The sequence below is a fragment of the Terrapene carolina genome, unplaced genomic scaffold, assembly GCF_002925995.2.
Source record: "Terrapene carolina triunguis isolate 2854851 unplaced genomic scaffold, T_m_triunguis-2.0 Scaffold53, whole genome shotgun sequence".
In the NCBI taxonomy this organism is placed as follows: Eukaryota; Metazoa; Chordata; order Testudines; family Emydidae; genus Terrapene; species Terrapene triunguis.
Genome location: NW_020664404.1, coordinates 9,034,945 through 9,062,615, shown reverse-complemented (window position 1 = coordinate 9,062,615; position 27,671 = coordinate 9,034,945). Strand labels below are relative to the sequence as shown.

At 52.8% G+C, this 27,671-nt stretch overlaps 2 protein-coding genes across 2 annotated transcripts; one reads left to right on the top strand and one right to left on the bottom strand.

Annotated features, from left to right (window-relative positions):
* Window positions 1–1,825: 1,825 nt before the first annotated feature.
* On the bottom strand, window positions 1,826–9,506 carry LGI3 (leucine rich repeat LGI family member 3). The gene is made up of 8 exons (XM_024217708.1): window positions 9,295–9,506; window positions 6,533–6,604; window positions 5,878–5,949; window positions 5,535–5,606; window positions 4,998–5,069; window positions 4,204–4,373; window positions 3,821–3,985; window positions 1,826–2,643 (listed from the first exon to the last, which is right to left on the bottom strand). The coding sequence occupies exons 1-8, from the start codon at window positions 9,504–9,506 to the stop codon at window positions 1,826–1,828; spliced, it is 1,653 nt and encodes a 550-aa protein (XP_024073476.1).
* A 2,917-nt stretch (window positions 9,507–12,423) lies between these two features.
* SFTPC (surfactant protein C) lies at window positions 12,424–27,332 on the top strand. The gene is made up of 10 exons (XM_029912741.1): window positions 12,424–12,465; window positions 12,664–12,810; window positions 13,448–13,588; window positions 14,568–14,719; window positions 20,167–20,432; window positions 22,686–22,798; window positions 23,608–23,937; window positions 24,872–25,012; window positions 25,988–26,101; window positions 27,180–27,332. Exons 1-10 carry the CDS (start codon window positions 12,424–12,426, stop codon window positions 27,321–27,323), a joined length of 1,590 nt encoding a protein of 529 aa, XP_029768601.1. The 3' UTR covers window positions 27,324–27,332.
* The last annotated feature ends 339 nt before the right edge of the window (window positions 27,333–27,671 follow it).

The following is a 27,671-nucleotide window of genomic DNA, read 5'->3' as shown; positions in this document are numbered from 1 at the left end:
ACCTTGGTAGTTCAGGAAACCCCTGGCTTCCTTCTCTCCAGTCCCTCTTGTATGGGACGGGTGACTCCCTGGAGGAGTCTCTCCTTTCACTCCCTGTCACTGTGGCTGTCAGCAATTCAACTTAACTTGAGCCATGTAAGCACATGGCAAGCGAAAGGCAGGATAGAAATCCACACACTAGACAAAGCAGCACAGCCACATTTCCCTTTAGCTGCCATCCGGTCTGGCCTGAAAGACTCACTGGTGCTTATGCAGCGGGATTGTGCACTGGAGCAGATGCACTAGATTTCTGCTCTGGGATTGTGCACCGGTGCATATGCACGGGGATGGTGTCCTGGGCACGTGCACTAGATTTGTGCACTAGCGAATGCTCTCTGACCCTCTCCGCTGGCCCTGGATTTGTGCATGGGGATATATGCGCCCAAGGCACATGGGTCATGCACTAGACTTGATAGCTGGCATGCTGATAGCTCTTCCTGTCTGCAGGTCACAAAGGAGGGCGAGCAACAGTATCTCCCTTTTACAGAAGGGGAAACTGAGGCACAGCAATTTACCCAAGGTCACACAGCAGGTCAGTGGAAAAGCCAAGCCTGGACTCCTGAGCCCCAGTCCCTTACACTAACCACCGGACAATGTTGCCCCCTGCAGCTTGACAGAGAGAAGATGCCTGGAGGGAAGCAAAGCAATTCACTGCAGTAAAGTAGGGGAGGTACAAAGGGTGCCTTCCAGTCCTACTTCCATTAGCTCCCAGAAGGCTGTGGAAGGCAGCTCACTGAGGACGCTGGGATGATCTGGGCTGAGGTTGCCACTGGGCACACTTCCAGAGAGCCCTCTTGCAGGGCGGCTGCGGGAGCCAAAGAGGGTCAGGTAGTCTCAGGAGTGGTGCAGCCGCACAGAGCAGTGTCTCTACAGTCTGAACATGGGTGATGGCTACAGGAAGTGCGGCAGAAGCTGCCGGAAGAGTTCGGGAGAAGTCACGACAAGGGACTTTCTTCTTCCAGGCCTGCTACCCGGCGCTGTGTATGGGGACAGGAGCATGTGTGCAGAGGGGGCTGCAGGGAGGGTTCGGGGTGACGGATACAGGGATGTATGCATGTGTGTCGGTGGGTGGGAGACGCAGCACGGCATGGTGCACCGCCAATGCACCGTATCTGGGTTCACCGATAAGAATGTGCACACAGGGTGTAGCTGTGTGTGCATGGAAGGTGCAGTAGTGAGAGTGGATGTGTACAGGCATGGATCTGAGATTGTACATGGACGTGGCTGTCCATGCACGGCAGTATATGGGCATGAATATAAGGCTCTATGCGAGGAGATGGACGTGAGGTTAAGGGGTGCAGGAATGTGTGTTTGTTAATGGAGTTCACAGGGATTGCATGGACATGTAAAGAGTGAGTGTAGATGCATATGGTATGGCTAGGAGACTGCAAAGGGGTGTACATGGGAGTGTTGGAGTGTACGCGCGCTGGAGGCATATGGGCAGGAATGTAATGTGTATGAGATGCTGGAGGGCATGTGCATATGCGTATGAGTTTATCTATGGAGGGATGACTGTGGTGAGTACACACTCCTGCATACGAGTGCATGGATGGAATGTGTGCTGGGTATGCATGGACTGACAGGCCTGTGTGAGTATGTGTGTGTTCTGGACCTGTCCATGGATATGGCCGTGGGGCAGCGCATGGGCACAGACAGGAAGCTTTAGCCTGAGGAGAGGCAATGCGCTGGAGTCCCCGGCTCCAGGGGTGTTGCAAGTGGAAGAACATTTTCTCTGCACAGTGTCTAGGCGTGAGGCAGGGAGCTGGGCAGGCGGCAGGGACACCCCCTACAAGCTGAGGTCCACCACAACGTGCCTGTAGACCAGCGTGCTGCTCTTGAAGCTGGGGGCCAGCAGGATGTCCATGTCCTCCAAGGAGACATAGTGGAAGGCCCGGGGGGCTTGGACGGAGAGTTCCTGGAACTTGACAAACTTCTGCTTCTCCTCATCCCAGAGGTAAATGTGGGTGAAGGAGAAGTCGCTGCCCAGTGCCATGTACTGGCGCTGGGACACCAGGAAGGGCTGCATGACCATGGAGCCCCGCGAGGGCAGGGTCTGCAGCTCAGTGAAGCGCTGCCCTTCCCACTTGACCACCTTGGAGTCCCCGATGTAGCGGCTGAGGCACAGGTAATTGTCTTTCTTGAACTTGAAGTGCTTGACCATCTGCACGTCCATCACCTCGGCCACCTCCCCCTGCTGCACAAACTGCTTCTGGGCGCGGCTCCACTGGTAGATGACAGGGGCCTGGGAGCTGCTGGAGATGATGAGCCGGGGCTTGCCTTCATTCTCCACGTATTCCACGTCGGTGTCGCGGTGCCAGGGGTGCAGGGCCTGGTGGGAGTAGAAGCCATTCTGGTTACAGCGGTAGAGGCTGGTGGAGCCGGCCTTGGAGCTGTCGGCGATGACGAAGTACCAGTCGCCGTCAATCTGGAAGGCCTCGATGTCATTGGGCTTGCGGATCTTCCTGCTGTCCATGTCCTGGATCTTGATGAACTTGTCCACGTTGGTGTCCCAGCGGTAGATGTAGGAGCCGCCGAAGAGCTGTGCCACCACCACATAGAGCTGCGACTGGGCCACGATGGGCTTGCAGTACACGGCCGAATGAGCTGCAAGGGGGCAAAAGGCAGAGTCAGCAGGGCAGGCCCCTGGCCCCCTGCTCCAGTGCACACTGTGCATGCATCAGACATGGTCTGCACCCAGAGCCCATTCTGGGTGGCCACAGAGATCCAGCCCAGATTCTCGTCCTCCCGGCGATGCCAAGCCAGGTGGGCAGAGAAATCCAGTTCCCGCTCTTCATACCCAAAGTGAATTAGGCTGAGGGTTCCCTCTCCCTGTCAGGACTGAAGATCTTTTTCACCTGTGTCTGTCACAGACACATGCGCTTCCTGGCGCGCGGGGAGAGGAGAAGAACCTGGACTGGATTTCGGTGCCCATCTGGAAGGATGACATCCAAGTGGAATAGCTCTGGAGCAGTTTCCAGTAGCTAGTGGAGGAGAGTGTCCCAGGTGAGCAGCATTAGCATACCTGCTTGCAGACACACATACCACACACTTCTGCACACACCTGCATAGTGATGGAAAATCCAAACCCTCCCGTAGACTAGGCTTCCCAGGGAGGTGGTGGAATCCCCCTCACTGGAGGATTTTAAGAACAAGTTGGACAAACACCTGTCAGGGATGATCTAGGTTTACTTGGACCTGTCTCAGTGCAAGGACATGAACTAGATGACCTACCGAGGTCCCTTCCAGTCCTACATTTCTATGATTCTATAACCTCTCAAATATACACACACAGCGGCACTTTCACATGTACACACAAACACTTGGAGACTCTCCCATAGACGCATGCATGCACCTTGCTGTTGGCCTTGAATCTGAAGGGGGCTCCAGGTTGCTTTGTGGTGACAATGAGGATGCAGCTCCTGCAATCCGCACTCCCTGCCTCTGCCCAAAGGGAGTGGGAAGAACCACCCAGCACTGCCAGGTGTTTCTGCCCCTAAGCTCTGCACCGTAAACCCCATGGGTAGCTCACAGCTTCCCAGGAGCCCACCCTGAACCACACTAGGGAGGCTAACATGCCCTCTTCCTATCCCCCTGCCATGTGCCTCTTCGTGGCTCGTGCAATGAGAGACTGATTGCAAGTGATCATGAACCCGATGATAGGATCTTGCTGTTTCTCCTCGTGCTCACTATTATGGGACTTGCTGTCTCCCATCTCTGGCCCCACTCCTCCAGGGAAGTACAGGGCCATGGCAGGATGTCTGTCTGCACGGCTGGTCCTTACCAGGGATGCGGTCAAAGTCCCATAGCTTGCGCTCCACATAGTCCCACTTGAGGATGGTGCAGCTGCTGGCACTGGGCTGTGCCAGTGCTACATAGAGGTCGCTGCTGTAGACAAAGGGCTCAGCTGACACTGACTGGAATGGCAGGACCTGGTGCACCACAAAGTCTGGGAGGGAAGGGGTGAAGATGAGGCAGCAGTGGGGACCCCCGTCACACCACCCAGCCCACTGCTCCCTGGCCGTGGCAGCATGTCCAACGGCTTTGCTTTTCAACCACGCCCATGGAAAGTGGCCCCGTATCCACTCTCCCCTGCCTCCAGCCCCAGTCTGCTAAACGAGCACGAGTCGTGCCTAGTGAAGCAGTGAGAGCAGCAGCCAGTCCTACCTGTCGTGATGCAGTTGAAGTCCTTGAGGGCCAGGTCCCGGATCTTCTGCCCCTGATAGCGGATGGGGCTGCTGCAGAAGATGGCAGGCACCGTTGCATTGGTCCTCTCCATCCATTCCACCAGCCACTTGATTTTGCAGTCGCAGATCAAAGCGTTGCCCCGGAGGTCCCTGTGGAGGGGAGGGTTTACAATGGAGCATTGGTCATGTGAGCAATGAAACCCCACTATTGCCCCTCCATCACCCCGCAGCTACAGACAAGGCCGGGAACCCCAAAGCATGTGCTTACGGTCTGGGCCTGGAGAAGGAAATGGTTCCAGCTCTGGGGGAAGCTAGTCTCAACCCTGGTGTGTGGCTGGGGAGCACATTTAGTCCGAAGAAGTGGGCTGTAGCCCACGAAAGCTTATGCTCTAATAAATTTGTTAGTCTCTAAGGTGCCACAAGTACTCCTGTTCTTTTTATTTAGTCCCTTGTGTCTCATTAAAGAGACCCATCCCTCTGTTCTCCCTCCTGTCTTCTGAGCCCACAGAGCCCTAAGGTGCATGTGGATATTGACATCCTCCACCCCAAAGAGAAGGCTAGGGAGCTGGGCGCTGGATCTGCAGGCCAGGAGGGGTGGGGTGAAGGCACTGGGGTAAGCAGGAGAATGGGGAGGCAGATTGGGCTGCTGCGAGGACCTTGGCCCAGCCCGGGATCATCCCTGATATCCTGCTCGTTGGCTCTACACAGCATGGGACAGCGTCTCCCTCAATAACAGGTCCCTAGTGGTGGCAGCAGGCCTGGGCGGGGACTTACAGGTCACTGAGGATGTCCAGGGGTGTGAAGATATCTCTGGGCAGCGTCTGCAGGTTGTTGTTGGACAGAGATCTGAAAGAGAGGAGAGAGAGAGAAAGAGAGAGAGAGAGACTTATTGCCAGGAAAAGTGGCAACCCCCACCCCACGGCTCCTGCTTTCTTTGATAGGCGTAGCTACCACCCTAAAAGTCAGAGAGGTAGGGTTGTCTGCTCACTGCGAAACTCACAAATAGATGGACCCGTTGTACTACTGTGTCAGGCATGCCATCCCCACAGGCACGTGCCTGGCATGTCAGGCGTATTATACCCACAAGCTCTGTGGCGCACATTATACCCAAGGCATGTGTGAGGTGTGCTATACTCACAAGTGCTGTGAGGTGTGGCATGCCCATGGGAATGCCGTGCCCAGAGGGCGTGCTAGGTGCACTCAGCCCACAGGCTCATGCCAAGCGTGCCATGCCCACAGGGCGTGCTAGGTGCACTCTGCCCACAGGCCCATGCCAAGCGTGCCATGCCCACCAGCATGGGTCATACTCACAGGTGTGTCAAGGACTTCAGTCCTCGGAAGGTGAATTTCGACAGCGAGCGGATGTCATTGTTCTCAATGAACCTGCGGGGACAAATGGGGACACAGGTCACGCCCTCTGCTCCCTGAGAGGTGATGCTGCCAAGCAGCCCCAGGGACTGAGCTCCCCTCTCTCCTGGGGTGGACCCTTCAGATGGGAGGAGAGCATTCATAGGGGGGGATGCCGCGACCCCCCAACCCTAACCAGAGGTGGCACCTTCCCTGCAACCCCTGCCCCCCCGAAAGACCTTCTCCTCCCAATTCCCACCATCCCCTCCCTCCAGGCGACCCTGGTGTGAAGGAGAGGCGCACGTACAGGTACTGCAGGTGGGAGAGGCTGGTGAAGGCATCGTCCCCAATCAGCGTAAACTTGTTGGAGTTCAGTAAGCTGCAAAGAGAAAGGCGAGACATCAGCTCCAGGGGCTGCCATCTCCAGCACAGCTGGGCGGCATTGGGGGTGCTAGGCTGAGAATCACAGAGACGGGAACCCCTTCCCACCGCCGGGGGTGCACCGAGAAGGCAGAGATCTGGATGCAGGCTGTGAGTTCAAATGCTACCTGCTGCAGCTCAGCCGTGGCCAGGGGTTAACCCCCGATGCCCAGGCAAGGGAAGGTTCCATGGAGTGGGGGAGGCCTTTCCATTGCACAGGGCTGTAGTGCCTCCATGTAGGATGGTGGGGCAGCAGAGTCCTCCCTCGTGCCTGTGGTTTGTCCCAGAGAGAGGGGATAGAGGGGAGGTTTTCTCTGCCCATCTGTATCTCCCATGACCTCACCATTCAGCCACCTAGATCAGGCAGGTCCAGCTTTGCGGGAGATCAAACCTTACAGCTCCAAGGCCTCCCTAAGGAGACTCTGCCGAGCCTTTACCAGCCCCTGTTGCCTCACAGGGTATGGGAAGGCCTGTGTCCCCCTCCCTGGGGACTGCCGTGGCAATAACAAGCCCCCATCCCAATGAGAGACCCAGAGACGTACAGGAACTGCAGGAGGGGGATGTGAGCGAAGGCTGCTGCTTTGATTTCAGTAAAGGCCGCGTTCACCATGGTCCTGCGGAGAAGGAAAGGGAGAGAGAAAAGCTCAGGACCATTCCAGGAGGATGGGGCGTTCAGCACTCAGAGAAGTGACAGCAGGATAGTGTGGGCTGGAGCTAGGCAGACAGCAGTGTGCAGAGCCCGTCAGGGACTTTTCAGCTAAATTTGTTTTTGTGAGGAAATGCCCGTTCACAGAAACCAAAGCTGCCCTCAGGGAAGGATGGTTGGTTTCTACGGGTTTCCCCGTTTCCGAACAAACTTGAAACCACATTTTAAATTGCCGAGGGCTCCCCTTTTTGGACATTTTCCAAATGAAAAAAAAAAAGTTTGTTTTTCAGGTCAACATGTTTTTCAGTTTCAAAATTTTAGTGCACGGTAAAGGAAAAGTTTTTTTTTAAAAGGTCGAAATCGAAATGATGCGTTCCCCCGGACTCAATTTGAAATTTTCTACCGATCTTTGGTTTGCAAATATTTTCAAGATTTCAACTTTTGGTCCTGATTCAGAATGGGGAAAACGTAGAAATCTTGAAAATCCTGGCAGGTGAGGACAAGCATTTCCTGCCCGGTTCAACTGGTATGTCCTGTGTAAGCATCTCTGCCTCTCGTGTTGCTCTGCCAATGCCCCTCAATGCTGGCCCACAGCCCCCCTGCTCTCCCAGCCCCAGGGCCTGCCACAGCTCTGCCTACACCCCTCAATCCTGATCTGCAGTCTCCTGTTATCCTAGTCCTAGCTTGGCGTGTTCCAGTTATTGCTCTTGGATCCAGGTACGGCCTTTCCAGGGGGAGGTTTATATCTGCCCTCTGCTCCCCAGGTGGAGGAGGTATATTTAAAGAGCTTTCTTTTTTGCTGTAATTACAGCCTGCAGGTCCAGGGAGGTCCCGCAGGTCCAGTCAATAGGGCCATGCGTGTTCAAAGGGAGCCTGCCTGCCTCCCACTGCGGAGAGCTGGTCTGCCTGGGACAGGTCCAGCCAGTGCAGTCTGATTGGAAATAAACCAACGGAGGCAGTGATGATGAGTGTGTGTGTGTGGGGGGGGGGGCAGAATTGCTAATGCAATGCAGGACCCACAGCATGGAGCAGGTGCTCCTCATTTGCATCATCCCATTCTCCCACTCCCCAGCACCCTGGCGAGGGGGATGGACTGCAGCAGAGCCAGCGTGTGCAGGAAGGAAGAGTGCTCCTGCAGACAATGAAAGAATGAGGTCAGCAGGCGTCCCACCCTGGGCTCTAGGGTTTGAGGGGGTCAAGCCAAGGACAAGGGACCTAGGATGGGCAGAAATGGGGTATGCTTCAGGGCTTCAGACAACCTCTATTAGAGATCAGGATGGGAGTTATGCAGGGGTGGGGGGCAGATTATCTCCCATCTGCTATTGTGCTGGTGCTGGCCGCTCTCAGAGACAGGACACTGGGCTAGATGGCCCTCAGGTCTGATCCAGTCTGGCAGCTCCTGTGTTCCTATGGAATTTCTCAGGCCCCACCAGGGACATAGCCAGGGGGAGCATGCAGTGCACACACACAGCAGACAAAAAGGGACTCTCTCTCTCACATGCACACACTCTAACATCAGACACATACACACACACGCAAACGCCACACAGCAGATGCACACCCCAGACAAAAGATACAGGGGCACCAGACACACACACCTACCAAGCACACACATACACTTCCCCCACACCACCATGGCAATCTACAAAGGGTCAGTTCCAGTATGTCACTGCGGAGATATAGCAGTGACAGGCGCATGAGATTAGATTAAACCATTCCTTTTCCTTCCCTGCTGCTCTCACCCCAGCCAGGCCAGGAGGGACCCGCAGGCAAAGTCAGGAGCTCTTCGAGGTCAATGAGAGGTGGCATGGTGCCACGCCGAAGGGGGCAGTCAGGACCTATTGCTAGGTCTGGATCAGCTGTGACTAAAACAGTGGAAGGAAAGGGCTGCCTATTTCTGTGCTGAGGAGCTACCCAGGAGGTGGCAACACACGGCTGAAAGAGTGTTCGTGTAGCCCTCTCCCCGCACACACACACACACTTACTGCACTTGCACCAACACACACTACTTTTCATACACCTCGCTTTCATTCACACACACAGACACACACTTCTATACACAAACCTGCTCATTTATAAACATAATGCATTTGCACACCACACACATGCATCGCATGTATGCGCACCCCCCCACCTGATCAACAACATGCTCACGCAGCCATGCACATGCTTACACTGATGCACACCCAGACACATAACATGATCAGAAAGAAAAATACACCCAAGAGGTATAGATACCCAGCATGGTCATGCTGACATGTTTACATGACACACACATGATTTTCTCATATCAAAAAGCAGCTACAGTATACATACACGAGAACCTGCACGCACACAGAGGGCTATTATTAAACACACATCATACATTTGTGCACACATATACCCCACGGATTCACACACACACCATCTCGAACCCACAACAACCCTGTTCTGATGTAGCCCTAAGGAATATGCTGACTTCTGGGAACCCTCCAACAGCATCAAGGGCCCTCAGCCTTTTAGTCCAAAGCTCGATCAACCCCACGGATTCCCCACCTCCATCTCCCTCAACCACAACCCCAGAGATTCCCCCAGCCCATCTACCTCCCGCATCATACCCCATCCTTCATCCCAGTGATCCCCCCTCCACCCACTCCCTCCTGCTCTGCTGATACTCACAGGGAAATGACCTCCGGGGGCAGGTTCCTGGGGACCGCTTTGGAGTCGATGCAGAAGGCAGTGTCCCTGGTGCAGGAGCAGCTCTGGGGACATGGGGGCAGCTTGGGGGCTCGCTTGGAGCCTGCAGGCAGCCAGAGGTAGGCCAGGCTGATCAAGAGGAAGGCAAGGACTTGCCCCCTCCGCATCACTTTCCCTGGCTGCAGCTCAGCCATCACCCTGACCTGGCCTCCCTCCCCTGCAGGAGAAGAATCGCCCCCGTGGACTGTTGCTTCAGCTCTGCTCTGTAATCCTCCCTCCTCTCCTGGCTTTGCTCTCAAGCCCAGGAGCTGCAGTGAAGAGCTGAAGCAATCCTGGAAGTGAGGATGCCACAGTCCATCATGCTTCTCTGCAGAGCACCACACTCAACTGCTGGGGTGGGGGAAGCAGGAGTGCTTTGCTGCTGAATGATTCGTCTAAGTGATATCACGGCTAGGGATCTCTGTGGTGCATGGGGAGTGTGTGAGTGTGCCGCGTGCAATAGCATGTGTGCGTGTGCATACTGCATGCACTAGTGTGTTTGCAGGCATGAGTGTGTGTATGTACTGAATGTAACTGTGTATGTGTGTCTCTCACTCTAGGTATGAATTCTGCAGGCGTGTTTGAATACATATGTGTGTCTCTGTGTGTGCATGTGAATCTGAAAATACATGTGCAAGAATGTAACTGTGAATGTTTGTAGTGTGCATGCAAATGCGGTGTGTATACAAATATATGACTGTGTGTGTACTTTGTATGTACGGGGCTGTGCACAATGGAGCATGTATGGGTTGTGAACGGCTCTGACTGGGCTCTTATGTACCTGAGAGTCTGTGTGCGCTTCTGTGACTGCATGAGCCTGTGTGCACCTGGGTTGTGTATGTTCTATGTGCGTTTGTGTGTTTGTTTATATGTGTGTGTGAACATGGGGTGCACATGCATGCATGAGTGTGTGACTATGTACATGTGGGTCGGTGTACTTGAGTGGGTGAACAGGTGTGCACATGGAAGTGTGTGCACCTGAGTGCTCTTGTATGTATCCTGAGAACTGCCAGAATTAAGGCAGTTAAAGCACAGACTCTTCCACTGGCTTCTGGCCCTTGCTGACTCACCCTCCCCATCACACTCATTCCCGTTCGCCAGTAGTACAGAGGCCTTCACCTGCAGCAGCATCCTCCCACCTGAAGCGGGGGCCACGGCTTTGCCCTCCCTGCCTGCTCATTTCCTTCCGATCTCTCTGCCCTGTGCCCCTGGGTTTGCAGCATTCTACCTATGCCCCCGATTCCCTCCCCCATCAACTCCTGCCACCACCGCCACCACCACCCCGTACGCTCCCCAACCCCCTCCCGTCTGACACGTCGTTGCTGAGCTGCTCTTGGATAATTTTATGATGAGCTGAGTGACTCATGAGGCACACGCCAAACAGTGGCTCCCGTCCCAGGCACAGCCTTCTCCTGGCTAACAATGAGAGGGGATGGCTCTATAGAGGGCATTCTTACTCTCCGCAGCTGGGCCTGAGGCCAGGACACTGACAACAAACAAACAAGGGTCCCAGGGCCCAGCGGAGGCAAGGCAGGGGGAGAAGTGATAGGCAAGTCCTGGGGTTGTCACGGAGCTAAGCTCCCATGGGGCAGGAGAGGGGAGACGGCAAAGGGAGGGACATGGCCAGAAGCTATGGAGTGAAGGGATGGGTGGATCTGGGGCAGGACACATTAGGGCAGCCCAGCTCCCCTTCACTGGAAGGGGCCTCAGTGCACAGGGTTCATCATTGCTCCATCTGTACTTTCTCCAGGAAGCAGGGCAGGAAGCTGGGGGCAGTCCTGAAGCTCAAGGTGCACCTGATAGCCTGAGGGCAAGAAAAATACAAGGAGAGCTCTTCCTGTTGAGGGCTGGGCCAGCACCCCCACTGCAAAACCAGCACAAAGGAGCAACCTCCGTTCTGTGCAGGCTCCGAGGCCTCAGGCGGGGAAGCTGGGGACCTAATAGCTGTGTACCATTGCCAGTCCTTTTATGTTCTGTCATAAGGCCTATGCAATCAGCTGCAGACAGGGTCAGGCTGAGCAGCTGTCAGGCCATGGTTAACTGCAAAACAACTGTAAGGTCAGATCAACCTGGAGCAGGGTCAGAGGTTAGCTGTCAAACAGCAGAGAGGTCAAAATTCACTGGGGACCAGCTGGTGTGTTAGGAAGTGCCTGCATTCATTCAGTGAGCTGTAGAAATCAGCTCATCTCTGCCCAGCTGCAGCCCTGCAAACTTCCCCTGTCAAAGGTCTCACCTCTATTAGTATAAGGTCCCTTACCCCAGAGGCTGTCCACAGCTGCAATTATTTAGATCCAGGTTTGAGACCAGATTTTGAAGCCCTCAGTGTCAAGAGAGAGGGTGGCTCAGAGCTTTGGTTTGGGTCTGTCTCTAATTGCAACATGTGGAAGCGACAACATTGGGACGAGACACCGAGAGGGAACACTCCAGTGTTTGAAGGATCAGACTCCATGACCCGTTCAGCACATTGGACAGAATGTGACTGACCCACGGCCCCTCCCCAAAAGCCCCCGGCTGCCCACACTCCGATAAGGGCCTGGGCACTCACGACTAGTGCTCTTGTGAAAGGCTTTTGATTTTCGGCTTTTGCTTTGAACATCTAAAGCACCATCAGGTGCCAGAGGGGCTCAGAGACTCGGGGCACTGAGCCAAGCGTGGCCATGGCCATATCGACGGGCCGGATACTCCAGCCTGAAGGGCAGCACTAGCCCCTCGGAGCTGGATGACTTTGGCCTCAGAACCCCTGTGGTTGCAGCTCTTGGGCACTAAGAGGCCCATGTGCCCAGAGACAAGTGTCCTCGGAGACTCTCGACTGACACGGGCCCGGGGGCTTATCAGAAACCCAGCTCTGAAGGGCTCCAGGGAAACAGGTTCACAAACAAAAATGAAGTGAACACTTGGCTTGTGGCCAGAAGGGCCTGGGGAACTCCAGCATGCCCTCCCCTTGCCCTCCGCCCCTCCACTATCTCAGAGTCCCCTATATAAGCCCCTCTCCAGCCACGGAGCCTCCAGGGGCTGTTTTATCGCTGGAGAAGCACTACAGGGGCGGCCAGGGTCTGCAGAACAAGAAACAAGATGGATGTTAGCAGCAAGGAGGCTCTGATAGAGGCCCCTCCGGTATGGCAATGAACAGAGAATAGACAGTTCTGTTCTGTGTTTGTACAGCACCTAGCACAATAGGGTCCTGGGCCATGACTGGGGCTCCTCAGTGCTACAGGAATACATATAATAAAGGGGCGGGGGGGGGGGGTCCTGTCCCTCCAGCATACCCACATCAGCTCTTCTTGCTGTTACTGTTCTTTTCTGTTCCCACAGGACTACACTCCCGTCCCCAGGATCCCCTGCCTCTCCCCTCACCTCAAGAGACTCTTGATCATCATGGTGGTGGTTGTGATCATAGTCTTGGTTGTGCTGGGTTTCCTCCTGATGGGACTGCACATATCCGAGAAGCACACAGAAACGGTAAGTACAGCGTTAAAAACCCGGGGGCAGTGGTTCACAGGGGCAAGTCCAGCCGTGTGCCAGTGCAGAGGGGACAGGGGCACGTTGAGGCTGCGGCAGCCATGCCCAGGAGCACAGGGAAGCAGATGCAGCCAGGCAAAGTGGGCTGCTACAGCATGGGGCTGGTGCAGCCACACCCAGCTGCAAAGGGAACTCAAGAAGACGGGGAAATGCACCTGTGCACCAGTGCTAAGAGGCAGGAACAGCCAGGTAAAGAGGCTGCTCCAGTACACAAGGGCAGCAGGAACAAGTGGAGCTGTGGACAAGCACAGAGGACAGCTGGAACCACAGACAGCTGCAGAGGAGACTGGGACACTAGAGGAATAGCGCTCTACTATCAGGGCCAGCAAAGAAGCGAAAGACTTCAGCAAAGTTTCAGGAGGTACCTTGAAACGGGAAGCTACTGCAGCCCGGGGTTCCGATTTACTAATGTCTCTGCCCGCACTGAGTCAGCAGGGACGAAGGGAGTGCTGCTGGGAAAGAGGGCACTTCTTCAGCGTATAGGCAATGAATGGTTGATGCATCACATCTTCTGCTTTGACCCACCCAGCCCCCCGCACTGGACACGCCTCACTCTGTGGCTTTCCTTGCCTTCTAGGTTTTGCGAATGACTATCCAGGGCCTGGATGGGGAAGGGTCCCTGCAGCAGCTCTCCATGAGTGGGAAAGAAAGGACAGGGACTTTCCACATCAAGGCAGGGATCAATTCTTCAGCCACTGTCGTGTACGACTACCACCACGTAAGTAGGGCACGCTCGTTTCACTAGGCTCGGGGGAGCCTCTTCCAAACAGGGGGCCACCCAGGCAAAGCTGGCTGGAGCTACAGGGAACATTCATTGCTATACCCATAGCTCAGACTGGGTGAGACCTGGCCGGTCGGACTAGAGCAGGTTAGAATCCCTGGAGTCTCTACCACTTTCTTGATTAGAGGTAGAGGAGCCAGTGATTTCAGCCTGGCCCATATAACTGTCGCAGATTCAGGCTGAGCCAAGCCAGTGTATGGACCCTAGAGACAAGCTCGAACCAAAACCCCAGATCTGAATACACCCAAGATTTGGGGTGTTCAAAATCCCACCCCCAGACCTGGATTGTGTGGCTTGGGCCCAGTATTATGCGGATGTCACACCTGGCTGTGAACTGACCACACTCTGACATCACTTCCTGGCTGCTAGTAAGCAAAGAAAAGTGGGTCCCAGGGGAAATAAAGAGAGAGAAAAACACTCAAGTGTTAATGCAAGCAATAAAAAGTGAGTGAATAAGCAGCGAAGGGAGATGGATGGGGCACTGTCCTCATTGGTCAATGTGAGAGGGAAGGTGGTGGGGGAGGGTGCAGGGGAGACAAGCAAAATAAGAAGGTGGGTTTGAGTTTGCAAAGCCTGTGTTTCGATCTTGCAAAACCAAGCCCAAGGAGGTTTGGATCCAGTTCCTATCTACACAACCCCCACATTTTGGAGAGTGCTTGCAGACACGGCACCAATCCTGGCCCATCTCGAGCTGATGGCTTTACAGTCTCAAAGGGAAAGGCCGTGGGGGGTATAGGAGGCTCCTGGGCTGAGCACCATGTTCAGCAGACAAGAGGAGGATGGAGAGGGGGTGACAATGGTGGAACAGAAGGGGCTGTGCAGTTTGAGAGGGTGATTCGGCTCCAGTGAATACAACCTGGGCAGCTGCCAGGATGGGAAGCCAGGGCTAAAAGTCACCCTGTGCTCTGTCAAACAGCTGCTGATCTGCTTCAAATCCTGGCAAGGCCGAGCCTGCTACATCACCAAGATGGACAAGGAGAACATTCAGGGCCTGGATACCATTGCCAAGGTGTTCCAGCATCTCCAGGTGAGCAGCTCGGAATGCACACTCAGTGTGAGCTGTGCCGGGTACAGAGGCGGGCACAGGAGTGCTGGGAGAAAGGGCACTTGGGAGTGAGAAACTTGTGAAAGATTAAAACACTGCAGAGGCTGGAGGCTGCTCTCTGAGTCCCTGGGAGAAAGCTGTCTGCAGTCAGAGTGCACCAGCCTGGGTGTACGCAGTTTGAGCTCCCACTGAAGTCAGTAGGTGCTGCACCCTGCTCTGTGAGGCCTGAATTTGGGTGTCAGAGCCAAACTTATAAACAAAGCAACTGGTGAGTATTTGCCTGCACAGAGCAGGCAGAGGCTACAGTGACTGTGTGCCACCAGTGACTGCATTGTTAATTGTTAAGTGCATTGTCCCCACGGTGGGCATTTGCAGGATCACCACCTCCCCATCCTGGGGAAAATGGGCTCAGGCCAGCACAGGAGCAATTGCTCCATGCCTCATGCACAGTTTTCAATGCATACAACCACAAGGGGGTGCAAAGAATGAATTGCCCTTATCAAATGGCTTCCAGCGAAGGCTCTCCAAAGGCTTTGTGACTGGTAATTGAATCACATGCACACAGAGTGAGGTGCAGCGCAAGTCAGCAGTGTACTCCTTTTACTCGGGGTACAGTGGAGGCACAGGAAGAGAAGGTGACCTCCCCAAAGTCGCCTGCCTAGGCAGTGGCAGAACTGGGCACAGAACCCAGGAGTCCTCACCCCAAACCTCCACACTCTCGCTGCTAGAAGACACTGCCTCTCTTGTACCAGCTCGATCAATGTATTGGCAAGGTAGGATAATCTAATATTTGGGCAAGGAGAGCATTGCTAGTGCAGGAGAGTAGTGGTGGGTGGGTTGGACGTCCTCATACAGCACAGGATGCTCCCACAGCTATTCTGAAGCACTGAGAGCTTAGTTTCCAGAGCAGGAAAAAAACGACGACGTGAGCACATACTGTTAACGATTAGCACCTGATGGTGTCCAAGGATTGTAAACTCCTAGGCCCCCAGCCCGGGCTATAAATTATAGTTCCTGTAATGGTGTGTGAGTAGGGTGACCAGATAGCAAGTGTGAAAAATCGGGACAAGGGGTGGGGGGTAATAGGCATCTATATAACAAAAAGCGCCGAATATCAGGACTGTCCCTATAAAGTCAGGACATCTGGTCACCCTATGTGTGGGGGTGATGCATATCTAATTCTATTATTTCCTGTCCTAGCTCGAACAGGGTGAAGAGATGGAGGAGGTGGGGTTCCCTGTGCCCCAGGCCAATCGCTCCATTCTGGGCACTACAATTAACATCCTCTGCAGCAACGTTCCCATCTACTGGGCTTAGCAAGGTTCTCAGGTGGGTGAGCAGCAGAGCAGCTGGGTATCGGAAGGGGAGCTGGGTTTACTCAGTGAACAATCAGAACTGCCTACAGCAACTCACACACACAGTTGCAAAAGCCCTTTGCCAGAGGATCGCCCCCGCCACGCACACAGAGTTGCAAAAGCAACAAGCTCTTTGCCAGAGACCAATCAAATCCCTTCCCAACCATCAAATCACCACCAGGCTCCGGACAAGCAGGATGCAGAAGAAATGTCTCCATCCGGCTGGTAAAAAGACAAGACTTCCACCTGCTCTGCGCAGAGAAACCAGAATGCAACAGTCAGCAGGAGGCCATTGCAGTCTCTCATTGACTCGTTAGCAGCATCGCTGCAGAGTTTTACGTGGCACGGGTGGAATCAGGCTTGAGAACCCAAGGGACTGTGTGTGCACGTGGGGGATGGCCTCCTCTTGGCCCTTTCGCTTGCAGACTTGGCTGGGAAGCACTTGCTCTGCTGCCTGGGTTGGCAGGTGTATAAAATATAACAAAAGCCAAAGGGTAGCTTTGTGGTTCAGGCACTGGGCTGGAACTCAGGAGAGCTGGGGTCACTTTCCTGCTCTGCCATAGATCTCCTGTGTGACCCTCGACAAGTCACATGGGGCCAGGTTTTTAAAGGTGTTTAAGCCTCTAACTCTCATTGAAATCCCTTAAAAATCTGGCCCTTACTCTCTCTCTCTCTCTGCCTCAGTTTTCCCATCTGTGAAAGGGGGATAATGACACTTCTTCTGGCTGTCCTATCCATTTAGACTGTGAGCTCTTTGGGGCACAGACCTCAGCACGTGTATGTACAGCACCTAGCACAATGCAGCACCCAAGCTCAATTGGGACCTTGGGCACTACCATAGTGCAAATAATAAATAGTGAGATGGAAAACAAACAAGGTTACCTGGCCACAGGTGGCTTTCTCTGTATGGATTTCTTAGGGCTGCGGCTATTGTAGCTCAAACTTCTCATGCTCCACCATTTATCTTACAGGTCCCCGTGCAGTCTGAGCTCCGCATTCCTGCAGTCACTTCCCAGTGAGATGGGCATGGCGCCCTTGTATCCACAGCGCTGGGGCTTCTCTCTTACAATGATGACTACGTTCCATGTGCAATCACCGCACAGCTGGGCCTAAGCTCGGCCCGTGGGCCGGCGGGTGGGTGGCTGCATGATCTCCAGCCATTGCAAAGCTTTTGTTCTGTTGCCACACAAAGCAGCTGGGAATTTTCAGGTGGCGCTTGCAATAAAACGAGAGTTTCGTATATGAGTTTGTGCTTCTGTCTGAAGAGTAAAATCTCCATAGAACCAACATGCTGCTTCCTTTATTCTCTTCTTAGAGAGATTTGTCTTTTTCTCTGCTGGATCCTGCCGTATGGTATTGATTAAATCAAAACTGCTCAGGGCCTTGATTAAATTCACACATGTTGAGAGGCAGTGATGTCTAGTGGATAGAACACTGGACTGGGAGTCAGGAGGTCTGGCTTCTATTCCCAGCTCTGCTATTGACCTGCTATCTGACTGTGGGCAAGTGACTGGCAGTGCACCTCCGACAAAGGCTAAAGTAGGACATCAGTAGTGCCTGGCCCTTGCGCTGGCCCCTCTGCACAAGCTGAATGTTCCTCGCCGTGTGTGATCACTCAGCAGATTTCAGTGCAGCTGGGACACAGATAACGCATCCGGTTATTACATCGATCCTGGAGCTGGATTTGTAAACAGGCTGGGTGATTATATGATAAATAATAACCCGGGCAGAGATTTGCAACATCACCTTTGGGATTTAGACACACAATTCCCCATGAAACAAATGGAAAACCCCAGCCCTGCTGTTATCTTCAATTAGGGGTGAGATAATCTCATACTGCAGGGGCTAATCAGCTTCCTGCAGGGGAGAAGGAAGAAATGCAAATATGTGTGTACACACACACACACACACACACACAATTGCAAATTTGGTCAGGTGACCTATGGAGGGGTTGCTCCGTCTGTAGCATCCACTATTGGCCACTGTCAGAAACAAGACACTGGCCTTGGCGGGTCTGCGGACAGATCCACTCAGGTGACTCCTGTGTTATTGTACTTCTGGCCTCTCTCTGTTGTGTCAGACTCTTTATGCAGCATCAAGGGGGCCTGGTGCTGGTACTGGACGCTCAGGTTGCAGAGTTGGGAAGATGGGGATCATCAGGTGGCCCAGCAGCTGCCACAACCACAAAACAAAAACTGAGCAAGCTGAGAGAGTTGTGAACAGGATGGGTCACAATGCACAGGAAGCTCTCCCTAGCTCGTGGCTTGTCCTTGAGGCCTTCACAGCACGGCCAGGTGAACCCATGTCCTCCCCTGCAGACAGCTCCACCGGTTCCCCATTCATTACAGAATCCAGTTTAAAATGATTTATCTCACCATGCTTTCCAACCCCTCCAGGAGGTGGAGGGATGTCAGTGTGCATCTGTACAGGAGAGTGTTGGTGATACGTGTCTTTGTATGTGTCTGTAGCTGAGCGCATATGTCCCAGTGTATGTGTGTGTTTCCACACAGGACTCTGTGTCTGCGTGTTTGTAGAAGTGTGTTGGTATGCGCGTCTGTGCACGTGGTTGTGGGTGTGCATAAGTGAGTGTGCTGGCATGCGTATATGTATGGGGTGTTATAGTGTGTGCATGCATAGCAGTATGTGTGTGTGTGTCACATTGTCAGCGTGCACATACACTACTACAGCACGATTGTGGATGGATTGTGCTGACTCTGCTCATCTGTGCATCAGTATAATGGTCTCACCCTCTAGCCCTGGAAAGGGAACAGAAGAACAACTGGCAGGGGACAGAGATTCCCCTTAGCTATCCAACCTAAAGCACAACCTTGGATCTGAACATCCCCGAGCTCTGGGAAAGTTAAGATCCCACTCTGCAGCTTGGTACCATCTCCTTTAGGAAACAAGTGATGAAACAGGAAAGGCACATTTTTCATGTGATACCCTCCTTGAAACTTTTAAACCAATTAAAACTCGCTGCTGTAACATCTTAGGGAGATAGACCGAGATTGAACACCAGCAGTGTAGGGTTAAACTGTCAGGCAGGGTCAATCTCCCCTAGAACTGGCAGATACCATCATAGGAAGAGGGGTCTAAGCCCCGGATTTCTTACAACGCAATTGGCTAGGCTGACAATGACCTGCCAGTTAAACAAAAGAGCTCACTGGCCAGTGCCAAGTGGAACAAACCTGGAAAACGGAAAACGGCTCTTCGACCCCTGGCAATAGGAAGCAGGCTGGAAGTTGTAACTAGACAAATTCAGACTGGAAATAAGGGGTACGGTTTTACCCGTGAGAGTAACTAACCATTGGAACAATTTACCCAGGGTCGTGGTGGATTCTCCATCACTGGCACTTTTTAAATCGAGATGGGATGTTTCCCTAAAAGATCTGATCTAGGAATTCTGCGGACGTTCTGTGGCCTGTGTTATACAGCGGGTCAACTTGATTATCATAATGGTCCCTTCCGGCCTGGGAATCTATGAATCGCTCACTCAGCCGCCAGAGAAGTAGGACACCATCCTCTGTGTTGATGCCTGTGCTGGGAGATCTGGGCCGAGTGGAATCAGCATCCCAGCCCCAGTCCCCCGTGTGTCAGTGTGTTGCAATGCCAAGCCATTGAGATGTCAACAAACCCCGGCTCAGCTCCATTATTTGATGTCCCTGGTCTGCCTGTTACCCAACATCAGCCTTCGCACAGGTGACGTAATGAGGCAGAAGATCAAGAATATGTTCCCACTGCGATTGAGGAGCGGGGCGGGTGTGGGGAGAAGAGAATGTCTGGGATGGGCTTCATGCAGCAAATGGAGCGGATGAGGATTCTAAGGACTCTCTCCAGGATAAAGAATGTTTGAGGGTAAATGGCCCTGAGAGCTACTTGATTCTCTCTCCCTCCCTCCCTCAAACATCACTAAGAAAACACATTGCACAGAGCAAGGAAAATGCAGAGACCTTCCCATTGACAGTTGGCAGGCACTCAGAGTCTGCAGAAACCAGAGCCAGGGCTGTCAGGAGTCAGACAGCAAATCCGCAGGCTCCTCCAAGCCCTTGAGCAGGGAGGCTGGGGAGCTCCTGGCTCTTACGGGTTGAGGAATGTGCAACCGTTTCTTTCTCAAGGTCTGTGCTGGCAGCTGTGGGTTCTGGGACAGTGGAAGAAGAGGAGAAAGCTCAAGGCCAACTGTTGGAATGCCTGCAAGAGATCAGCTCTTGGATGAAGAGCAGCTGGGCCCACTTTGGCGAGACCAAAGTGATGCTGGTCGGAAAGGGGAAACGCTTTGGAGAACTGGTCGAGGCAGTGTCTCCACCTTCCATTGAAGGCTCCATTCATCAGAGAGATGTGACCCCTGGAACTGTTGGACTCCTTGCTAAGCTTGGAAGATTGGGTATCATGAGTATCTACCAATGCCTTCCTTTCTCCTCCAGCTCACTAGGAAACTTCCTCCCACTGAGGACCTGTCCACAGTGATCTCTGCATTCATCCCTTCCCAGCTGGATCATTGTAACTCAATGTATCTGAATGTGAACATGATACACAGGTTCCAGCTAGCACAGAATGCAGCTGCCCCCTTCTCCTTGGCTCAGGCTGCCGTGAGCACATCAGGCCTGTGTTCAAGTCCCTCTGCTGGTCCCAGTCAGCTTCCAATCCCAGTTTAAGGCCTTGCTCTTAATTTTAAAAACAATTAATGGCTCAAGCCCCAGCTACATCAATGGCTGATTTTTGATCTATGAACCACCACGATAGCTGGGGTCCACTGGGGCAATGCAGATCTCAAAGCCCAGGACGAAGCCCTTGAGAGCTGGAGATAAAGCATTCTCTGTCGAAGGGATCTGACTATGACACAAAGTCCCAAAGCAAATCAAACAAATCCAGAAAGTCTGACCGTCTGTAGGAAACACTGCCAAACCTTCCCCTTTGAAAAGGCCTCTTCACCATACAACAGACACCCATAGCACTGACACTGCCTTCTACCTCCAAACCCCAACACAGACCCACCCTAAAATCCAAAACCTGACCGCCTCCTCTACCCCAAAACACCAGTTCTGACCCCCCTCGGATCCCAAGCCCCAGCACTGACCCCCTCTTCTACCCAATAAAACACTACCACCTAAAAATCCTACCCTGGAACAAATCAACCCAAAACCTCAAAAGTCAATTGATAAAATTTTGAAAAACAAAATCCCTTCCCCAAACAGTTTTTTACCCTGAAAAAAGGAAGAAGTGCTAGAGACTCCATGAAATCAACCAGAGACTTCGCTAGTGCTATTGATTTTATGTGGAAGGCGCTCAGATACCAGTGATGTATGGCAATATTGATACTCATAGATAGATAACTGGATTAGAACAGCAGGTAGGTCAAGGCCAGATGTGAGTTCAGGGTTGGCTGTAGGCCAGCTGGAGTTAAAGGTGAAGGCTCAGATTTTTAAAGGTTGCAACATCTACCTGATTTAGGAGCCTGAATCTCATTTTCTAATGAAATTTAGGCATTTAAAAGTCAAAATTCCCTTGACAGTCAATGGGATTTTGGTTCCTAAGTGCCTAAATCACTTTTGAAAATGATATTTAGGCTGCTAAATCAGTTAGGCACTGCACAGCAACACCTAAATAACTTTACAAAACTGGGTCACAATCCTGGCCCCAAGGAAGTTAAGGGGAGTTTTGATTTCACCCTAGGAGTTTGGCATGTCTTAATGACTCAGATCAGTTCACTCAGTGGGTGAATTTCACAATCCTAGAATCATAGGACTGGAAAGGACCTCAAGAGGTCATCTAGTCCAGTCCCCTGCACTCTTGGCTATGACTATGCATCACCTAAGTCCCACTTCAGCAGGGGCATATGTGGGACCTGCGCTGGTCCTGTACCCAGGGGCAAGTTTTCCAAGGTACCTATGCTCCACATCTCTGTGCAGGTGCATCCCTGCAAGCTTCCCTTGCTGAAGGTCTCACTCCATTCAGAGCTTCCTTTCTTCACCCCCTCCCAGCTCCTGAGGTGTCCATGCTCCCACCTAGCCTACAGCAGGAAACTGCAGCCCTGGTAGCACAAGGATGCAGCAGTGTTAGCCCCAGGAAGTTTCCATCTCTCCTGAAGTCGCCGCCTTGGAGAGATTGGGCAAGGTGGTGGTGCAAACACTTGTTGGAAATGACGGAGTTTTGCACAAGGCCCCTCCCCAAAGGCCCCTGGCTGCCCACACTCCGATAAGGGCCCGGGCACTCACGACTAGTGCTCTCGTGAAAGGCTTTTGATTTTCGGCTTTTGCTTTGAACATCTGAAGCACCATCAGGTGCCAGAGGGGCTCAGAGACTCGGGGCACTGAGCCAAGCCTGGCCATGGCCATATCGACGGGCCGGATACTCCAGCCTGAAGGGCAGCACTAGCCCCTCGGAGCTGGATGACTTTGGCCTCAGAACCCCTGTGGTTGCAGCTCTTGGGCACTAAGAGGCCCATGTGCCCAGAGACAAGTGTCCTCGGAGACTCTCAACTGACACGGGCCCAGGAGCTTATCAGAAACCCAGCTCTGAAGGGCTCCAGGGAAACAGGTTCACAAACAAAAATGAAGTGAATTAGAAACTTGATTTGTAGCCAGAAGAAGCTGGGGAACTCCAGCATCCCTTCCCCCCTCACTTTCTCTTACCTCAGGTCCCCTATTTAAGTCTCTCTCTGCCCTACACACTGAGGAGATGTCCAAGTGGCACAGGAGAAGCAGCAAGATGGAAATCAGCATCGAGGAGGCTCTGATTGAGGACCCGCTGGTAAGCCTCAGCCTCATCCCCTCCTCCCCAGGCTGGGTTTTAGCAAAGGGCATGAAAAAGCTACCACATCCCCCGTAGCTCATACATTGCAGCTCCAATAGTTTCTAGTGCCCAGCTACGGTTATGAGTCAGCGGCGGATTCCTTTCCTCCCAGCTTGCAGGGTGTGGGTTGGCGTGTGAACCTGTGTGTCTGTGTGTCTTCGTATGTGTGTATGCATGTCTCCAGGTGTGTCTCTGTACTTGCACCTGTCCATAATGATGTACAAGACATTTCACCTGCTTCCTTGGTTCCCCCAATGCCTGTTGAGCTGCCGTGCTCAGCTGGGTGCAGATCTGGCTGAGAGTCACCAACCGCACATTTCTGAAATGTAACCACTCTGGCAGCTGTTAAGGGTGCATGAGAACTATCAAATGGTGAACCCCAGAGAGAGGAGGGGGTATGACCCTGCTGACTCAACCAGTGCTTCTCCCCAGAAAGCCGGGGCTATTGCCCGAGACTGCATAGGAGCTATTAGTAAGGTATCTTGCCTACGGAGTCAGCCACCGTGCTGGGATCTAGCTCGCTACTTTAAAAAGCACTTGGAGACACTCTTGAGCATGGAAGATGCTACTTAAAACCATGGTCCGTCCCAGGCCCAAATACTGTGCCTGCACTTCATTTCTCTCTGTCTCTCTCTCCCCAGTCCTGTCTCCTTCCCTCGCTCTCATCTTCACACCCCTTTCCTCTCCACCTCCTCCTGTTCCCTTTTGCTTTGCATTTCAGTCCCTCCTGCAGTGACCTCTCTCTCTCTGTTTGCTTGTGTCCCCAGCACTACAATGCTCTGGATTCAGAGATGGACCTCTGCCCCAGCTGCACTGACTGCTGCCCCAGCTGCCCCAGCTGCACTGACTGCTGCCCCAGCTGCCCCAGCTGCACTGACTGCTGCCCAGGCTGCCCCAGCTGCAAGTCCTGCTGCAGCTGCTGGAAACGTGTCTTCTGCTGCCTCCCTAAGCTACTCTGCCGTCTGCCCAAGCTCCCTGGCTGCCCCCTGCACATCAAGAGAATCCTAATCATCGTGGTGGTCATTGTGCTGATAGTTGTGGTCGTCCTGGGAGCCCTGCTGCTGGGACTGCACGTGACCCAGGAACACACTGAGACTGTAAGTAAGGGGGAGAAGGAGCAGTTGAGGCTGTGCACAGGTGCAAAGGAAAGTGTTAAAATCATGCCCAAATGCAGCAGTTTATAGATGAATAGGGGATAGCGGCAGCTAGGCACAGATGCAATGGGGATCCATGCAGCTGACCATAGTGCAGCCTTGTGTAGGTGCAAAGGGGACTTGTGCAAAGGGTACGGCCCTGCATAGGTGCCCAGGGGACAGCTGCAGCCCTGCAGAAGAGATCGCTGTCACCATGCCCAAGTCTAGCAATAGGCAGAGAAAGCGGGGACAGATGCACAGAGATGCAGAACAAAACTGGGGCAGTCACGCACGGGTGCAGAGAGAGCAGATGGGGTCCTGTTGGGTGCAGAGGGGACTCAGGCAGTCATTCATTGGAGGAAACAGAATTGGCACAGAGGGGACAGATTGCATCCATGAATGAGCAAAGTCAAGGACCAAGTCAGAGGAAGATGTTGCAGTCACATTTAATTCCAAGAGGGCTGATTGAAATCCTGGCCCATTGGGACAGATCCTGTCTACCCTGCATCACAATACGTGTGGACAGCAGGGAAGAGATAGGGAGGCCTCGTTCTGTTGGGTTAGCAGGAGAACATTTAGGAGAAACAAAATCAATCTTGAGAGTCTCTTCCCAATAAACTTACCCTTCCCATTCTGCGAGAGACTCTGGGGCCCTGGCCAGCCTTGAGGGAAGGAACAGGGTTGATTATTAGAAGCAACAGAGAAATGAAAAGCAGCTGCAAAATGTCCCTGGGCCCTTTGAAATGGCTGAGTTTCAAATGGGTTAGAATGGAGCAATGTTGCGCTTTTTGATGCAGGGAACCCATAGCAGAGATGATAGACATCCCATCCCTTCCGTATCTTCCCACCCCCTGCTCTCCTTGCTGCTTACTCTTTAGGCTCTATGATTTCCTCCTAGGTTTTGCAAATGACCATTGAGGGGTTGGAAGGGGAAGAGTCTCAACTGCGGCTCTCCATGGACTGGGAAGAAGAGGTGGCGACTTTCCACATTGATGCAGGAACCCATGACCCGGGCACAGTGGTGTACGACTACAGTAATGTAAGCAGGGAGTGCTTGCTTGGCAGGGGGCGTGCTTCAGAACGGACCCTTGCCATCAGGCCATGAGGCCGGGATCCTGCATTGAATCCTCCTGTCCAGGGAGTGAGGCTGTTTTTAACCCATGCATGGCCGGGGCATCCGAGTACAAACGTGGCGATGCTGCATTAGAACAGAAGCACTCTGAGAGGTTATTAGGCACTGCTGGGTGCCAGCCCCTCCAGTCAAAATCAGAAGGGGTTCCAGCCTCAGTGGGGCGGCATCACGCCCCTGAATGGAGCAGGGGAGTCAGTCCCTGGGAGGAAAGCCCTTGGGTCGCTCAACAGACAGCACTCTGGACAAGCAAGGAGCAGCACGTGTTGGCACACGGGAATCCTGTCTTAGTCTCCTCTTCCTCTGTCATGATGCAGGGTTGGTGGGTAGGGGAGGAAATGGGTGCTGCCAGAGATGCGGAAAACCCAGCTCCACAAGAGGAACATGACCAGAGAGGAAGAGCCAAGTGAGAGAGGGAGTGAATGGGGCTAGAGTTGGGGCTATGAGGGGAGAAGGATGGTGTGTTGTCTTCATTGGTCAATGTGGGATGGAAGGTGGTGGAGGAGGGTGCAGGGGAGACAAGCAAAATAAGAAGGTGGGTTTGGATTTGCAAAGCCTCAATTTTCATCTTGCTAAACCAATCTCCTAGGAGGTTTGGACCCAGCTCCTATCTACCCAACCCCACACTTTGGATAGGGCTTGGAGTGATGGCACCGACCCTGGCCCATCTCAATCAGATGGCTTTAAGTCTCAAAAGGAAAGGCCAATGAAGGGTCTAGGAGGCTCCTGGGCTCAGCATCATGAGGGGGATGGAACGGTGTGATGTTGCGGAAGCAGAAGTGGCTGTGCAGTAGGAGAGGGTGATTCAGGTCCAGTGAATAGCGGGGAGCTGCAGTGATAGGAAACCAGGGCTTATAAATCACCATGTGCTCTGTCTGCAAACAGCTGCTGATCAGCTACAAATCCTGGCAAGGCCAAGCCTGCTACATCACCAAGATGGACAAGGAGAACATTCAGGGCCTGGATACCACTGCGAAGGCATTCCACCAGCATCTCCAGGTGAGCAGCCAGGAATGCACACTCAGTATGAACCATGCTGGATATAGAGGTAGGTATAGGAATGCCTGGGGGAAATGGCACTCATGCAATGCTGAATCTGAGGCCAACAGAAGAATGTGGGGGTGTGTGTGTGTGGAAGATAGTACATGGATAACAGAGATAAGAGGCTATTTAGACTCCAAAGATTAAACCCTCCAAAGGATGGTGCATCAGAGACACCTGGAGTTATGCACATGCATCAGCTGGACCAGCAAAAACAGCTACACATGCAAAATAGGCTAGTGTATGTCTAGTTGCTGGTGTGTGATTCCACAGTAGCCTCTGCAGCCGAAGAAGTGGGCTGTAGCCCACAAAAGCTTATGCTCTAATAAATTTGTTAGTCTCTAAGGTGCCACAAGTACTCCTGTTCTTTTCACAGTAGCATCTGGAGTTTAATTGTTCCTCTATTTGGATCTTTTACATTCAACAGCTGTTGTGAGAATGATTTGCACTCATAAAGCATGTGATGTATGAGGGCATGGAAAGGCTTTGCTAACACTGATTGACCCTCAGAGCCCTAAGGGGGGTTGATGGCAAAGAGAAATACTGATAAGTGCCTCAGGGCACACACTGAGTTAATGGCAGAGACAAAAAGAGAACCCAGGAGTCCTGATTCCCAGTCCATTAGACCATACAGCCTCCAAGAAGTGGGAGCAGAACCCAGGAGTCCTGAATCTTTCATCATCTGCTATAATCACTAGCCTTCACAGCCTCCCATATTGATATTCAAATAATTCCATGTCCCATTAAAACAGGCTGGCCTGTATATCACCAGCCGGGGCAGCATTGCTAGAAATTTTTGTTGCTTCAGAAGCAGTGGCCATGTGGGAAGCCCTCCAGATGTGGAATCCATCCTCACAGGCAGAGTGAAGGTGCTGAAAATATAGTGGGCACTAGGAGAAAACTTAGTGTGTGTATCGTATTGCCATTTAGGATTTAAGATATATGGGAATGTCAATAGCCTGTGTCTATTCCTGCTGCAAACAAGGGTGCAGGGTAATTGATGTGTGTGTTTAATTTTTATTATTTCCTGCTGTAGCTCAAGTCGCTCATCCCGACGCCTGAGCAGGGTGAGGAGGAGGAGGAGGAGGACAAAGGGTTTCCTATGCCTCTGGCTGATCGCTCCATCCTGGGCACTACAATTAACATCCTCTGCAGCAACGTTCCTATCTACTGGGCTTAGCAAGGCCTCAGGGAAGTGAGTAGCAGTGTGGATGGGTGTCAGAATGGGAGCCGATTGTGCTCAATGGCTGAACAATCACAGTTACCTGCACTAACCATCCACTCCCAACACACACGCACACACACACGCTACAGTAGAAGCATGTGTGACAGGCATGTTGGGAATGGGTCTTGGGAAGCAGGCACCGGGGGACATGGCCTATGTGCAGACACAGGAGTGAGTTCTTCACTGCCAGGCTGACGGTGGATAAAAATCAATGATTTAAAAAAAAAAAAAATTTAAAAACAGATTTTTTTATTTAAATCGGATTTTTTTGATAAAATGCTTTTTGAGAAAAAAACTATCTAA

Coding starts and splice junctions, on each gene's coding strand:
- LGI3 (XM_024217708.1), bottom strand. CDS start 9,506: ATGGCTGAGCTGCAGCCAGGGAAAGTGATGCGGAGGGGGCAAGTCCTT. Junction 4,374..4,997: donor CTGGACATCCTCAGTGACCT/GTAAGTCCCCGC, acceptor TCCCCTCCACAG/GGACCTCCGGGGCAACGCTT. Junction 3,986..4,203: donor CTTCAACTGCATCACGACAG/GTAGGACTGGCT, acceptor CTTCCCTCCCAG/ACTTTGTGGTGCACCAGGTC.
- SFTPC (XM_029912741.1), top strand. CDS start 12,424: ATGGATGTTAGCAGCAAGGAGGCTCTGATAGAGGCCCCTCCG. Junction 14,720..20,166: donor CTCAGTGTGAGCTGTGCCGG/GTACAGAGGCGG, acceptor TTCTTTCTCAAG/GTCTGTGCTGGCAGCTGTGG. Junction 20,433..22,685: donor TGCTAAGCTTGGAAGATTGG/GTATCATGAGTA, acceptor CTCTTACCTCAG/GTCCCCTATTTAAGTCTCTC.